Source organism: Pipistrellus hanaki (assembly GCF_964339955.1).
Source record: "Pipistrellus hanaki genome assembly, chromosome: 3".
Lineage (NCBI taxonomy): Eukaryota > Metazoa > Chordata > Mammalia > Chiroptera > Vespertilionidae > Pipistrellus > Pipistrellus hanaki.
In genome coordinates this window covers 157,072,373-157,089,249 of record NC_140505.1, presented here as the reverse complement: position 1 = coordinate 157,089,249, position 16,877 = coordinate 157,072,373, and the positions used below count along the sequence as shown (strand labels likewise).

Sequence of the window (16,877 nt, the reverse complement as noted above, 5' to 3'; positions counted from 1 at the left end):
TAGAGGTAAAATAAAGATATTTTCATATATGTAAAAACTAAAAGATTTATAACCTCAATGAATAAAGCATGAATTTCAGCAAGAAGAAAAGCAAACCCAGAGAGAAGTGAGATGCAAGAAATAAAGGCAAGCAGAGGAAGACATTAAGTATATTAGCAGATATAATAAATAACTGAACAACAATTTAGATGCTAAACTAAGAAAAGGTGATCCATAATAATTTGATTCTTATTTCTTTGTAATTATTAAACCCAATGAAATAAAAACTTAAAATGAAAATTAACACAGAACAATGGTTCTAGACAACTATTACAAGAAAGGTGGCAGGCAGAACATCAGCGCATAATTAAAGCTTTCTGAGGTACTTTTCTCCCCTGACATGAGGAAATATTTAATACAGGGTGGAGCAGAAGCGGGTTTACAGTTATTCATATAGAAAATAATGCAATAATTAATAAATAAGATTATAAGAATAAACTGTGTTCCATGTACTCACAACTGTAAGCCTACTTTTGCCCCACCCTGTATCTTCAAGTTTTATAAGAAAGAATATATAGTTAAAAACGTTTGCACACATAGTTTAAATTTTATGTTCTACGAACATAAGGACAATTTCTAAATAATAAAAATATTATCTATGGCTTCTAAACCAGTAGAGAAAAAGAAAAAAAGGAGAGAAAAACATAAACATCAACCTAACAGATAGCAATAAATGGAGAGAAAAGAAAAAAAAGCTACACTAAAGAAATGAAAAAACAAACAAAACAAAATACCATTCAATATCAAAATAATTCCAACAAATGTATCAAAGTTGAGCAAATTAAGACTATAAGAATAGATTTTTAAAAACCTATCTCTCTGCTCCTCAGAGAGACATGACTAAAACAAAATGGCCAGGAAATCTGGAATAAATGGGTACCGCAAAAGAAGCATCTACTCAAATACCAAGCAAAAGATAACTCATGGAGAGATGGCAACATCAGGCAAATAAAGCGTAAGGGGACTCCCATGATGTTGCTATAGGCAGACATGAGCTCTCCGTCAGGACGGCTAATCTGGGCGCACATGCTGTTCTGGTTGCTGGGCTTCTGTCACCAGAACCAACCGTGAGCCTGAAATTGCTTGAAGACAAGGCCACAGTGCGTGCCTGGCGTACACCGACAGTTTAGCAAGACTAGAAACAAATAAATATTCAACTATAAACACTGCAGAGGAACCCGGTATTTTTTTCTGCATCCCCAGAGGTAGAATCGTGGCGCAGAAATTCTGGTTTACAATTGCACGTGCCTCTTCCAGCTCTAAGCATAGTTAACCGCCCTCCATTTTCCCTCTTGATGCGGCTCTGCAGAATGAGATCAGAAATTGCGACGGAAGAATATCTGAGGTTGAGGATCTTGGAGCACAGCCCGGGAACTGTGCCTCCAAAGTCTATTCCAGGGTGAAGGAGAGAGAGAATTCAAACAACACAGGCATTTTGAAAGAAATCTGCAATATTCTAACACCTTCCTTTTGACCTGGTATCATTCTTCCTGGAGTACAAGAGTGTCTAATAATAACTTCATTCTCCAGAGAGGGGGAAAAGTCAGAGTCCTGAGGTATTTTCAGAAAGAATTTTATATTGAATTCTAAAACCGAGAAAAGTCACATAAATGTATTCAACTCTGCCAGGCAGCTTTGAATGAATTTTGATGGAAGGTGGCTTTTTCTTAAAATTACTAAATTAAGACCAATAATTGCAACTTCCTATATCTCCAGCAAGACCTTCACTATGCTAGGATGTTTTTCTCTCTAAAACAGTAGGGAAGGAAGCAGGGGGAATATAAATGCATAATCCCTGCTCAATCCTGATCCCTCCACCTTCCTCAGAATTAACCTTGAGAGGTTAAGATTCTCCCCAGCAGTGAGAGGAGTATCTCGCACAGGGTTACAGCCCATAGTGGTAAATGCTTGTAATCCTAATCTTTGTCTGTGTTTTTTTCTTCAAGAATCACTGTAACCCCTAGCCAGGGGGACTTTGTGAGACTGAGTAAACTTCTGAGCATATGTGGAGTGACAGAGACTACAAAATGGATTCATCAAAAGGAAGCGTTAATAGGTAAGAAGCAAATAACAAGTGGTATCAGTATGTGCACATCGGATGGATTTCCTTACTGGTCATAACTTGGTTCTGGCATTTAATCATCCAGAGCGAAGGGAGCAGTGGTTTCAGCTTCTGACCTTTACTCATTCTCCCCAGAGGAGAGGAGGTACAATTGAATGCACAATTAGTTGTCGTCAATGCATTTTTGTTAGGAAAACAGGTATGAACAGAGGAAGCTGAGAAACAGCTATGCCACTTGTTTGCATAGTTATGAGTGTTTTTCCATTAGCAGGGGTGGAAATGTATCTTACGTTGTAAGATATATTTCTAGAAGTTCATAAAACATACAGGTTTCATTATGGCATACTTATAATTCGAGCCCCATAAAGGCACCACCTAGGACAGGAAATGGAACATTGCAAGAGCCTCCTCTAAAGTGAGTAGCATCCTGACTTCTGTGACAATTATCTCCTTGCACTTCTTTATAGCTCTGCCAATTGCTTAAGCACCCCAAATAAGAGTTCAGTTCTGCTTGCTTTGAAACCTCACAAATACTATTAGCGTGAATGAGTTTGTGTCTAGTTCTCATTCAATCCAAGATTTATTAGGTTTATCCATGTTGTTAAGTATACATAGACGCAGTTCATTTGTTTTCATTGCTATACTGTGTTCCATTGTATGATATTTACCAAGATGGGATTCACTTATTCAGCTGGTGATGGACGACTGGGTGGTTTTTAGTTTGCGGTAACTTAGAATAAGGCTGAACTTCGCAACACATGTGTGCTGGTGCACATGTGTAGGAGCATCTTTCGGACAGATGTTCAAAATCATTCAGCCTAGTAGGGGAGCTGGTGAGTCATGGAGAGTCCGCTTCTTTTTTTGTGCATGTGCGTGTGGTAATTAGCGAGACCGACCCACTTATTAAATCTTTGAGTGCACAGGACAGTGCTGTTAACTGCAGGCACAATGTGGTGAAGCAGATCTCTAGGACTTATTCACCTTGTATAAATGAAACTTTATATCCATCAAAGAGGGTCTCCTCATTTCCCCTCACCACCTCCAGCCACTGGCAACCACCATTCTACTCTTCGTTTCTAAGAGTCGGACTGTTATGCAACATGATTTATAATGGCTGAGATATGGGAAACAACTTCAATGTTTATAGATGGATGAATGGATAAAGAAAATGCAATATACATACTGAGTGGCCAGATTATGATGATCTCTGAACGCATAATAATGTGGCCACTCAGTATATATATTAGAGTCCCAGTGCATAAATTCGTGCATAGGTGGGGTCCGGCCAGCCTGGCCAGGGGGAGGGGATATGGGCAGTTGGCTGGCCTGCCTGCTGGTCAAACTTCTGGTCGAGGGGACAATTTGCATATTAGCCTTTTATTAAATAGAATATACACTGAGTGGCCAGATTATTATGTGTTCAGAGATCATAATAATCTGGCCACTCAGTGTACATATAATGGAATATTACTCTACTTTAAAAATAAGAAAATCCTGTCACATGTGACAACAGGGGTGAACCTGGAGGACATTATAAGTAAAATAAGCCAGTCGCAGAGGGACAAACACCGCATGATTCCACTTATTAAAAAAGTGCTGCCTCTTTAACTTTAATAGTCACTATCAAACTATGTTCCAAAGTGCTTATACCAACTATCATTTCACCACATGTGTATGAGAGTTCCAATGTATGAAGAATTAGATAAAATATATCTATAGTGCCTAACATAGTACCAACACGAGGTATGGAGAAAATAATTTAACATCTATCAATATCATTCTCTTTCTCACTTATTTCCAAAACCAGAGTTGAAGAATTAAGGATCCTGTTTCTCTGAGGAAGTTGTAAGAACAGAAAGCTACAGCATGAAGACTGTTTTCTGGTATAATATATTTGGGGGGTTTTGTGGTAGCTGAGCAGAAAACTGTATCTTGAATAAGTAAGAACAAAAACAAAAGTACAACTTCTTTTAGAACCTTTAGAAATACAAAATCACAAATCAAGTGCAGCAAAAGATACTGTGAATCTCTTATGAAACATGAAAAGGAAAGGTCAGCCCCGCCAGTGTGGCTCAGTGGTTGAGTATTGACCTATGAACCAGGAAGTCGCGATTTGATTCCCAATCAAGGCAAATGCCCAGGTTGGAGTGTGCAGGATACAGCCAATCGATGATTCTCTCTCATCATTGATGTTTCGATCTCTCTTTCCTTCTCCCTTCCTCTCTGAAATCAATAAAAACTATATTTAAAAATAAAACAAAAGGAGCCAAAACCGGTTTGGCTCAATGGATAGAGCGTCGGCTTGGGGACTGAAGGGTCCCGGGTTCGATTCCGATCAAGGGCATGTACCTTGGTTGTGGGCATATCCCCAGTAGGGGGTGTGCAAGAGGCAGCTGATCGATGACTCTCTCTCATCGATGTTTCTAACTCTCTATCTCTCTCCCTTCCTCTCTGTACAAAATCAATAAAATATATTAAAAAAAAAAAAAAGGAAAGATCAGAAAGTAATGAAGAACAACTGTTTTCAAGCCAAACTAAAGTGGAAAAAATAAATATTCCACCAGATTTGAATGTCACCATTCAATCACTCACCATGACCTGCTCATCAGAATCAGGTGTGCTGCTATGGAGAGCACTCTAAAGCAATCTTTAAAGATTGGGTGCTTTTTAAAGATTGCTTTAGAGTGCTCCCCATAGAGTATAACATATATGAGTGTGTCCATTAAAAGAATATCATTGTGGTAATGGAACGTTTACCTTCAACAAAAGAGGCCTTCTCTTCATCTGTGTCTAAAGGAATACTAGTACTGGTTACCCACAGATTCACCTGAGATTTACTGCAGGAGTGAACAATTGAGTCCTGATGATTTAAGAGTCACTTTTAAAAGTTACTAACCTCCTTTCATTCTGAGTTATTGTGCCATTTTCCAGCTTTTTAACCGTGGTCGCCAGCACTTTATTTGCATCATTGGCAAAATCTAAGTCTCGCACCTCAGACAGCGGGACAGACACAATGGCGAATGCTTCTTTATCTTCTTTTGTTTGGCAAGTTCCAATCTGCAATGTGGTGGGGTTTTGTCCATTCAGATGAGTTGTTTCTTTTTAAATAACCATGCAATATACTTTAAATACCAATACACTTAGAACGGTTTAAGAAATGCAAAACAGGAGTAGATACTGAAAACACATAATTCCCACCCACAACACCTTCTATGAAAGGCAAAAGGAACACAGATGGTCCATGCCCACATCCTGCCTTGTCCCCAAACGTATCCCTATCACACTTGCTCTTTGCTTCCGTTTCAACAGAGCAAGTACAGTCCTGAAATCTTCTCCCCTGACTACAGGCTGCCCCCACACCTTGGTATCTATGCCCCTCCTCCTGAGCCTCACAGCCCAGCCAGAGCCAAGCCCTTTAGCTCAGCTACCTAAGCAGCTGGCAGACACGAGAGCATGATTAAATGAATTCCCATAATCTCTAATACTGGCGAGGATGGGTTGAAAGAAATATGTCAGTCACCCCTTAATCCTAGTCACACATGTGGCAGAAAATCAAACCATTTCAGGAACATTTACCTTCAGCATAACAGGCCTCTCTTCCTCTGTGTCTATAGGGATACTAGTGCTGGTTACCCATGTGTTGGTACATAAATGTCTTAACCGAACGTAGGAGTTCCTAAAAGCAAAATGATATAAAACACATTATCAAGTTAGCCCACTTACATATTATATAATATATTTAACAATTTCATATACAATATGAGTAGATGTATTTTAGACTAGTAATTGACTCAAGTATCGATCAGTCTGGTTGAAGGAACATTTCTGGACTACAGAATCTTTCAAGGCATGCAGCATTATTACCTAAGTGTGGTGCCTTGGCCAGCAGTGTCAGAATCACCTGAGAACTTGTTAGAAACGTATTTAAATTCTGAGGCTTCATCCTGGTCCACTGATTCAGAAACTCAGAGGGTAAGACCCAACAATGAGTATTTTCACAGGCTCTCCATGAAATTCTGATAAACGCTAATGCGACAAGCATTGATCAAGTAACAAACTCAGTTAAAACTAATGACAGCAGTCCTTTTTTGGGGGGGAGAGAGGTTAATCCTCTCTTGAGGATATTTTTCTATTGATTTTTGGAAAAAGTAAAGGGAGAGGGAGAGACAGAGAGAGAAACATCAATGTGAGACACATCAGATTGGTTGCCTTCTGCACACGCCACAACCAGGGCCGGGGATCAAGCCTGTGCCTTTGACTGGAATCAAACCCAGGACCCTTCAGTCAGCAGGCCAATGCTCTATCCACTGAGCCAAACTGGCTAGGACATTAGTCTTTTCTGTAGTTTAATCACCTGCATGTAAGAGTATACACTGTTTATCTCATTATTCATGGATTCCTCACTTGCTTTAAACAGTTCCCAAGCTCAGTGTGGTTTACTAAACCCAAGAGCAAGGTTGTGCTGTGCCTTAAGGATAAAATACTCCTGTTAGATAAGCTTTATTCAGACATGAGTTACAGAGTTAACAGCTGAGCGTTCAATGTTACCAAATCAACAGCATAGATTAAATAAGGTGTCTTTAAACAGAAATACACACAAAACAAGGTTATGTGTTCAATGACTGCCAAAAATACTGTGACCAGAGGTTCACAGGAACCTAATTATGTATTTCCCCTAGGAGCAATGGCTCAGTAGTTGCTACTTCATGGTACTGGGAATAATAAAGAGCAACTGTATAAGAACTGTGAGAGTGCCTGAGAAAGCCAGAAGTTCTTTCAATTCAAATATCATCATTGTCGTGAATCTTCTCTTATCATTTCATTAACATATATGAGTTGTGTCTATTAAAAGAGCACCATTGTGATAAATCCTCTGAGAATTTAGTAGGAAATAGACATAAATGAGTCATACAACATGAAGCAGAAAGCAATAAAAGAAAGTCAAATAAAATGCCAAGGGCATCAGAAAAAGCAAGAGGTTCATTCAACTTCATGGTTCTGCTCAATCATCAAAGTAAATAGAATAAAGACTGGTTTTCAAAAATCTAAAATAGCAAAGATCCATCCATTGTCCAAACAATCAGAAGTTTTAAAATAACTGTCTTACCATTTTCTGCACTGATTTACCCAGGAGATGTTATTTAGATTCACTTGTCTTCCCAACTGTCCTTTAAGCATCTGGAAAGTGTGGGCCACCTCTTGGCTATTGCCCCTACTCTTACTCCCATACTTGTTCAATATTTGCTATTGAGTCAACCTAGATTGCTGGGTTCCAAACTAAAGATATTTTACACTTCAGTATAATTTCATATTTTGCAAGAATATGAAAATGGATAACTCATTTGCCACACAAATATGTTGCTATTAAGATCTTGATATAATCTGAATGTCTGAAACATGAAGGCATTGTAGCCTAGTGGTTAAGAGTAAAGACGTTTTTAGTTCCCACATTTCTGGATCAAATACCTGGGTAATGATTTTAAAGAGTAAAGCCTGCATCCCACAGCCTAACCTCTGGTTGCACTGGCCAGAGCAGAGAGATCCCAGTGCTGCCCAGTGATTACAATATTCAGTCCACTTGAAAAGCCCTGCTCTGTCTCTCGTTCCTTATTTGTAAGAGTGCTGCCAGGAATAAATAAGGACTTGGCAGGGCTTAGCACTTAGAAAGTGCTCAAGAGCTTTAGCTTAAGTGTAGTTATTATTAAGTGCTCATTAACATTCGCTTTAATATAATTAATGACAAATGAATCTGTTCATACAAAATTCCGTTCTACCCTGAGAAAGGCTTCAAAAGTTCTAAGTAGTAATAGATTAACTCTTATATAAAGCAAGGCTCAGGGATTTGTCATGGGTCTATGTACTTTATAGTGGTAGCTTTTCATCACTTCCCTAAGCAAACTTTCTTGGTCAGAGTTCAAGAAGGACTCCATTTTGCTTTTAAATCTAAAAGGATGAAAGTCTTATAAGGATTAAGATCCCAATACTGAGAAGAGAAGGCCAGAGACCTGAGTCAGGTAACACCTTCAGAGGGAATCTCTTTACATGCTGGCAGAACAGGGAAGAGTGAGGTACACCTCACAGGAAAACAAGATCTGGGCAATATTTCTCCTGAATGAGAATAACCACAAAAGCCTCTGGGAAGTTCAAGGAGCAGTGTTCCTCAGCAGTGTTAGAAAGCAGCGTTTTATTCTCCCTGAAAGCAACCTATAATGTCCGCATTTAGTGTAAGGACCATAAGCCTCACCACTGTCATTTGACCAAGGCCAAGTACAATAATGCTCTATCAAGGACAATTTAGAGCTATCCACTAGACATAATAATATGGGCAAGACTCATCTGTGCATCAAAGGCAGCGATTTTCAACTGGTGTGCTGCAAGAATTTTTAAAACATGGAACAGCTGACCTCTTTTCCCTTAGTCTGTCAAACAGAAAAATAACAGCCAACACAATAGCTGTCTGGTGTGAATGAAATCAAATTAAGGCCTATTTTTCTGTCAGATCTGGAAAAAAATATGATATATTTTTTGGTGTGAAACAGAATTTTAGTAACTAGTTTGTGTGCCATGAGATGAAAAAGGTTAAAAATCGCTTATCTAAGAGAGTGCATCATTATACTATTGATGGAAGGTAGACGAGTGTAGGCAAAAGAGGTTTACTAAAATAATCAAATACAAGCAAAAGAATGTAAGATGTTTTCTTACATTAAGTTCTAGCTACCATTACCAATTCTCCTTCCCCTTCCTCTTGCTCACTTAGGTCCAACTTGTCTCCCAGCTGGTCCTTCAGGATACATGGTAAATTTCAGGATTTTCCCATTTCATATTCCTGCTGCTTAAAACACTCCTAATATAGAGAACTGAACCCTGAAATCATTCAGATAGTTTCTCAAATGTCCTATCTCAGAGGCCATTTCTGAATACTTATACCTAATAGAACTCTCTCCAAACTCTGCAGTTTTTCTTCAAAGCATTTTCATTACCTGACCTTATATTTTATGCTTGCATATCACCTCCCTCCCTCATTTAAATTTAAGTTCATGTTGTTTTCCCAATGCCTAGGCTTTCATCAATGTTCAATAAAGACTTGTTGACTGACTGACTGATTGAATGAATGAATGAAAGCTATCTCTGATTTAATACAATAAAAATAAATTATATCAATATTAACAGAAAGCTTCGAGATTATTTCCCATTTTAGTAACCAAAATCCATGCAAGCAATAATAAATGAATGCTATGCATTTTTCAGAATTTTTTTGAATAATTTTGAGTGAAATTATTCAAAGAAACTATGTGAACCTACTCACAAAAGAGGCATGATTTGTTACACACTTTATTCTTCACTTATGCTCTCTCCCTTTATATCACAAAAATTATATAACATTATGGTTTTAATGTCTTACCATGAGTGAAATTATTCAAAGAAGCATAACCATAATTTGTTTTCTTACCTAGGAACCAGGCAGTCAGCTCTCTGAAGAGTGGTGGCATCCAGTTCAAAGAGGGACGCAATGTCATTCCCATGTGGGACTGAGACCAAGGTGTACATGATCTTCTCCCCAGCCTGGCGCTTCTTCTTTGAAGTTGGAAGATCTCCATCTCTCTGTTGAGGAGATACAAAACTATTTACTTTTATCAGATTTCCGGCTAAACTCGCCAGTTCTTTGGGATATAAGGTTTAAATTTGCATGTTATTTCTTCATTGGATTACAGCGATGTGTATTTTACATTAACCAAAAATAGCAGGTCACGCCTGACAGCCTCTGAGGCAATTATTACCAACAGTGCTAAGCCTCACACTCCTGGAGGGGTGGCTGAATCTGGGCAAAGTATCCAGGCACCAAAAGTCACAATCATTCTGGTCCCTTCCTTTAGTAGACCTATTTACATAGTAGTAATTTTGACCATTCCACATTTAAAACAAACATAATGAAGAAGGAGTGTGTTGAATCATCGAGATTTCATAAGTCAAATAGTCAGCATGACAGTGTTTGAGAGCTCCTGCCTGAATCCAAAACCATAAATGGGACATTAACCTGGAGAGAAGGAGAATCACCTGCAACATTCCCATTCAACTCATTGGCTAGATCCATTAGAACCAAGAACATATTACAATAACATATGAAGTGAAATAAAGTGATCATCACAAATAAAGGCCTTCATGCTGATGTGAAACTCAGTCAATATTTATAGGACACCCTTACCATTTTAAGCAGGCAACCACACAAGATTGACGATTAGGTATTTCTACTTGAACTTCCCCAGGTCCCAATCCTTTGTGGAAGAATTTGATACACAAGAGGCCAAAACATAATATAAGTGTGGTAATTAAGTACAGAAATATAATTATTTATACATATTTATTGAAATTTATTAAATTTTAAAATGAGAGGGAAAGAGAGAGAGAGAGCACCATTTTCTACCATCACACGAAGTTGCTCAAAAGGCAAATGAATGCAGTCCATATCCAACCTCAAGCATTTATTTAATGGCTGTTATGACAATAAAGTATTACACCTGATCATTGCAAAACATTCACTTGCATTTCCATCCCAAGATTGTGAATAGCATGTTCCCTGCACCAGAAAACACTTGTAGTATCATTCTGATGTCTTCTGCAAATGGCGCACAAACTGGTAGCACCTCTGATCTGTGAACAGAAAAATTGCCAGGGTTTTGCTTTGAACCTAGAGCTACTCTAAAAAAATATGTCTATTAAAAACTCCAGAGTCAATAAAATATTTGTAAATCAAATATCTGATAAGGGAATTATATCCAAAATATATAAAGATCACTTACAACTCAATCGTAAAAAGACAACCCAATTGAAAATTGAGCAAAGGCTTTCAATACACATTTCTCCATAGGAAACATACAAATGGACAAAAAGCACATATGATGATGCTCAGCATCATTAATAATTAGTTAAATGGACTAGGATGGCTATAATCACAGAGACAGACACTGACAACTATTGGTGAGGATGCTGAGAAATCATAACACTCATGGACCACATGAAAACTTGTACATGAATGTTGGTATCAGCATTATTTATAATAGCCAAAAAGTAGAAAGAACCCAAATGTCTGTCAAATGATAAATGAATAAACAAAATGTAGTATAATCACACTGGAATATTATTTGGTCATAAAAAAAGAATGAAATACAGATATATTCTACAACATACATGAACCTTGAAAACACTATGCTAAGTGAAAGAAGCCAGACCCAAAAAGCCATGTATGAATCCATATATGAAGTGTCCAGAAAAGGCAAATCCATAGCAACAGTAGATTCATGATTGCCAGGGCCTGGGCGTTAGGGGAATGTAACAAATATAGCTATTTGAAGGGTGGTAAAACCTCTTACCATTGCCTCATGTCAATGCAACAAATTAGCATTCCAGGCTTCTTGGGGGAATGCCGTATGTCCAAAAGGAATATGTGTCATCTAATTTCCTAAGCCCTGCACACCAATCTTATAATTATAATTTAGCCTTTAATAATATAGATTTTCCTTCAAGGAAAATGCATTAACTGATTCAATGATTTAGGTATACTTAGCAGCTGAAAGTTGGCATTGTGGTTTATGCATCAGTCCTCTGTGAGTTCATTTAGCAAGAGTCGATCCACCTGTATGCACTCCCCTTCTTCAATGGAAATAAAATGAATTTTCTAGACTTATGAAAAGACCTTGAGATTGCCCTCCTACCCAATCCTCCTTGGTAACATCTCCCAGTGGGGGTCCCAACCAAAGTCGTCAGAGACCTACGTTATACTGAACACTAAAAATCTTTTCCAAGCATGGAAAAACCTCACTCCTTGGGGCTAATTTTAAAAGGTCACTCTGAGTTACTCACTATTTAAGACCCATGATTTAATTTTAATTACATAGGATAAGTGGAACCTACTATTGTACTACTAAATAATTTACTTAGGTCCTTGGGGGTGGAAAAGCTTTAATGAATAGATAAGTTTCACTTATAAATAGCCTAATAATTGTTAGTGTGAATAAGAGCTTTTAACCTGTTAAGAAATTTTTAAAGAGTGCTGCACTCTTACATTTTCTGCTTCCAATCTCTTAAACTCTCCTTCGGAAACAGTCTGACAGTAAAATTCAAGCCAGACCCTCAATATTTTTAAGGAGTAAAATATAAATAATGGGCGATAGATATCACAAGTTTTAAACGTATGGCTCAAGCCTCATTGTATAAGAAAATCAGTCTCACATTTCTGTAACACAAAGACAGTTCTGCTCAAAATTATGTGTCTGTGGCTTTTGTATATAAATCCACACCATTTTTTAAGTGGGAAAAAGACCCAAAAGCACTAGCTCCCCACAGAGAATTACAGAAGCACCAGGCCTTCCCTCTTGCATCCTGAGAATCCATTAAGGCACAACAGTGCTTAGACAGGTGCTAAATTTAAAATCAGCTAGCTATCCAAAACACTCAATTTAGGGAATGCAGGGCCTCAGAATATTAACCCAGTCTGCTGGGCTCTTATAAAACAAGCATTTTCACTTGGAAGAAAAGGCAGGCAGCCTCCCGGGTTACAGGAGTTGAAAATTCCTTCTGAAAACCAGGCCCATAAACTCTAGGCTTTGCCTGGCTTCGCCTGCCTGTCCTTGGGCAGCTCGGCAGTTAGCCTCCTGTAACACCTTCTCTGTTGACTCACATGTGAGTCATCGGATTTTTAGCAGAGACATCACGTTGCAATTCTGTTGTTTGGAGCCAGAGACATTCTGTAAGAAACAATGTATGCGTTTTCGGGGCTGATTCAGACCTGTGTGAGGCCACAGCCGCATAATGATGTGCAGGCATCTGTGTTTCTGTTCAGACCCTCAGGGGCTCTGCCTGCTGGCTTTATGTAACAGACACGATCCTGCCATTTAAAGCTGCAGACGCTTCTTTTGCCATGGTTCCTCAACAATCCGTTATTCTCAAACAAAACCTCAATATGACCCCTTTTTCTTTTCCTTATCACACTACCATTGATGACTATAGAGTCAAACTCAAGGAAATGTTTTACTTAGACGTGACAGATGGTGGTCTTTCAGAATCCGGTACACACCAACCCACTCACCACCCCCCACCCCCCAAAAAAAGAAAATTCTACAGAATAGAATTTTCAAGTTTCATAGTTTCTAGAACATTTTTGTTTGTGTATGTTTATACACAAAGACTGATGATTCTCACCCTAACCCGTTTGGCTCAGTGGATAGAGCGTCAGCCCATGGACTAAAGGGGTCCCGGGTTCAGTTCTGATCAGGGCAAGCATAGTGTTTGTGGGCTTGATTCGCCCTACTGTGTGCAGGAGGCAGCTGATCAAAGTTTATCATCGATGTTTCTAACTCTCTATCCCTCTCCCTCCCTCTGTAAAATCAATAAAAATGTATTTTTAAAAAAGAAAAAAAAAAGACTGATGGTTCTCAACAGGAAGAAAGTCTGGTCCCCAGGAGGGCATTTGGCAATTCCCAGATACACTTAGAGTTCTACAGCTTGGGATAGGGAGAGCCGCGGCTGCCATCCAGTGAGTATAGTGCCCCTGGAGGCTGCTGAACATCCTGCAATGCAAAGGAAAAGCCCCCACAACAAAAAATCATCGGACCTAAGACATCAGTATTGCTGAGGTCAAGAATCCTCAGCACAGACAGAAGACACGCCCTTGAGAAAATCAGACCACATCCCACATAAACATGGTCATGCTCAAATGGGTGGTGCCATCTCCCCAAAACCCTCTTCAACGAGCCATTTGAAAAGATGCTGCCTTTCAAAGGGAAGAAACAAATGACTGTCAGGTCCCCGGTCAGGCTTGACACAGCTCCAGTATTTACAGAGTCCCTGTGGATGCCTTACATTTGTAAGATTGGAAATAATAGGCTCTTTTGTAGAATAAATACAGCAATTTGGGTCTTAATGGGAGCTCTGACACACACCACCTCATTTCAGCAGCACCATGCATTAACCTTTGACACTTCAAGCACGGAAGGCAGCGTTTTGATAAAGGTTGATAAATTACAGGGGAAATATCAACTGGATATTAAACAGACAACACAGGGAAAATTAGGAAAGAGAGTCATTAGCAAGGTCACAGTGAACTCGGTGTTACCGGAGCCCAGATCTGAGGTGAGAGGGAATTCTCTTCTGCTTTGGGAAATTGGTTTCATTTTTCATAGGTGAAACTCTAGCTGCTCCTTTGTTTTCTATTTTTTACATAGAAACGTAATTATTGCTAGGTGGTAAATGGTCTATAAAATGAGGTGCCCTATTGTTAGCTTTATTGTTCCCTGCTCTAGGTTTTATTTACTTTAAAGCTGGGGATTTTTGGAGAGGAAAAGAATAGAATAAAATATAAAATGCCTTCACTTGGATGTGTCTCTGAGATGACAGATGACATCCAGTCATAAACTTCTACAGCAAAGGCAGAACCACCTGTGTGACCTGCAATTAAAGCATTGCTCAAACAAAAGAGTGCCCTTTCTCACCGTTAGAGGTGAGTGAAGAAATTATATTCCAGAATCAAAAGGAAAAAAAAAAAATCTATCTCGTCTAAGTGAAAGCTTAACTAACACAAAGAGTGAACTTTCATCATGTATTTATTACTTATATTCTTTATGCTGCTCCATAAACTTTATACTCTCTGTTCTCCCACTCAGCTCTGCCCAGAATTATTAGCAGCACCACCAAGTAGTATGTAGCTGAAAGGAGATAAGCTCAGAAATTCAATTCAATTCAATTGCACTATTTGAAACTTTGATATGATGCCCTTTGAGTAGCACACTTTAGGATATCAGAAAAATTAGTCATCTAGTTGTTTGATGTTTCCATGTCCCCCTGTAAGTAGAACACAGATTATTCTGAATAAAAAGATTGGCCCTAACCAGTTTGGCTCAGTGGATGGAGCATTGGCCTGCAAAATGAAGGGTCCCAGGTTCAATTCCGGTCAAGGGCATGTACATTGGTTGTGGGCACATCCCCGGTGGGGGGTGTGAAGGAGGCAGCTGATCAATGTTTCTCAACAATGTTTCTAACTCTCTATCCTTTTCCCTACCTCTCTGTAAAAAAATCAATAAAATATGTTTTTTAAAAAAAGACTGTCCTACTGTCCTATTTAAATATGATGCCATGATTCCATTTTTCCTGCCTAACTTTTTTTCATTTCTGAAAACTAACTCTAGACCAACCATATCTCTCAGATGCTAGCTGCCTTCAGTGTTCAATCACAAATGGCTTTCAAGTTGCTAGAAATATCCCTAAATATCCACTAGTACCATATGTTTACCCGAAAATAAGACATCCTCCGAAAATAAGACCTAGCGAATGGAAAGATAAGACATCTCCTGAAAATAAGACCTAGTGCAACTTTGGGAGAAAAAATTAATATAAGACACTGTCTTATTTTCGGGGAAACAGGGTAGATACCTTATAATCTAAGCCGTATCATTCATCTTTCCCCTTTTAGCTTTGAACCACAGCCTCTACTCAGAGAATCTCCCTCAGAGACTCTTGTCTTAAAATTTCCTATTAACTTTTCAATTTGTTCATATAAAATATAAACAATATATTTGGGATTTGTTTGGGGGGTGGGCAAAACAATTCTACTCACCACATTTTTTCCTTCATTTTGGGCATCTCGATAATCAGGATTAAGCTAAAAAACAAACAACAACAAAAACTAGTTTGAACTGCTATTAAAAGCATATTAACAAAATCAATGATCTTTAATTCAGTTCACTATTGTACCCTTAACTAAGTATAATATGAAAAGAAGCTAAGAAAGAAACCATTAGCAAACATTACAATTTAAAACATCACCTTCAAACTTTAGTTGAAGACAGGAGCAAAAATGCCAGGTGTATGGGCATTATAAGAAGAGTTGACATCTTTGAACAGGTGAGAGCTGACAATCCCGCCTCCTCTGAAGAAGCATTCAAAAGAGTTCATTTTACACACCATAAATTCTACCACTGACTAATAACTCAGACACCAGTTTTCAAAAACACAGCAAAGGAAAGTTTTAACAATGAGTCAAGATCATGATCCACAAGCTATACACACAAGAAAATAAAATTGAAAAGGGGAGAAATATATCAGATATACTAGTGGCCTAGTGCACAAAATTTGTGCACGGGGGTAGGGGGGTAGTTCCCTTAGCCCAGCCTGCAGTCTCTCCAATCGAGGAACCCTTGAGGGATGTCCTACTGCTGGTTTAGGCCCAATCCCTCTTGCAATCTGGGACTACTTGCTCATAAACATTCACATTCCTGCCTGCCTGATAGGCCCTAACTGCCTTTGCCTGCCTACCTGATCACCCCCAACTGCCCTCCCATGCCGGCCTGATCTTGCCCCCAACTACTCTTCCCTACAGACCTGATCACCCCTAACTGCCTCTGCCTGCCTGATTGCCCTTAACTGCCTCCCCTGCTAGCCTGATCTCACCCCCAAATGCCTTCCTGCCGACCTGGTTGCTCCCAACTGCCCTCCCCTGCCAGCCTGGTTGCCCCAAATGCCCTCCTCTGCTGACCTGATCTCTCCCCCAACTGCCCTCCCCTGCTGGCCTGATTGCCCCTAACTGCCTCTGCCTCAGCCCTCACCACCATGGTTTTGTCCGGAAGAAGTCAGACATCCGGAAGATGGCTTGCTGACCCAATCTAATTAGCATATTACCCTTTTATTAGAATAGATATCAGATATGTGAGCTAATAATGCATGAGAACTACTGAAACAAGCAAACAACAGCACATGTCTGTGGGCTTGGACTGTGGAGTTTAGTGTC

The 16,877-nt window shown here is 39.1% G+C and overlaps 1 protein-coding gene across 1 annotated transcript in view; it reads right to left on the bottom strand.

The window, feature by feature from the left end:
• The window catches only part of ITPR2 (inositol 1,4,5-trisphosphate receptor type 2), a 416,442-nt gene that overhangs the window by 290,932 nt on the left and 108,633 nt on the right, over positions 1-16,877 (bottom strand). Inside the window, exons 10-13 of the mRNA XM_084877146.1 lie at positions 15,708-15,752; positions 9,552-9,703; positions 5,678-5,777; positions 4,998-5,158 (exon numbers count right to left, since the gene is read on the bottom strand). Of these exons, the coding sequence (XP_084733272.1) occupies positions 4,998-5,158; positions 5,678-5,777; positions 9,552-9,703; positions 15,708-15,752 (458 nt within the window). The remainder of the gene's footprint in view (positions 1-4,997; positions 5,159-5,677; positions 5,778-9,551; positions 9,704-15,707; positions 15,753-16,877) is intronic.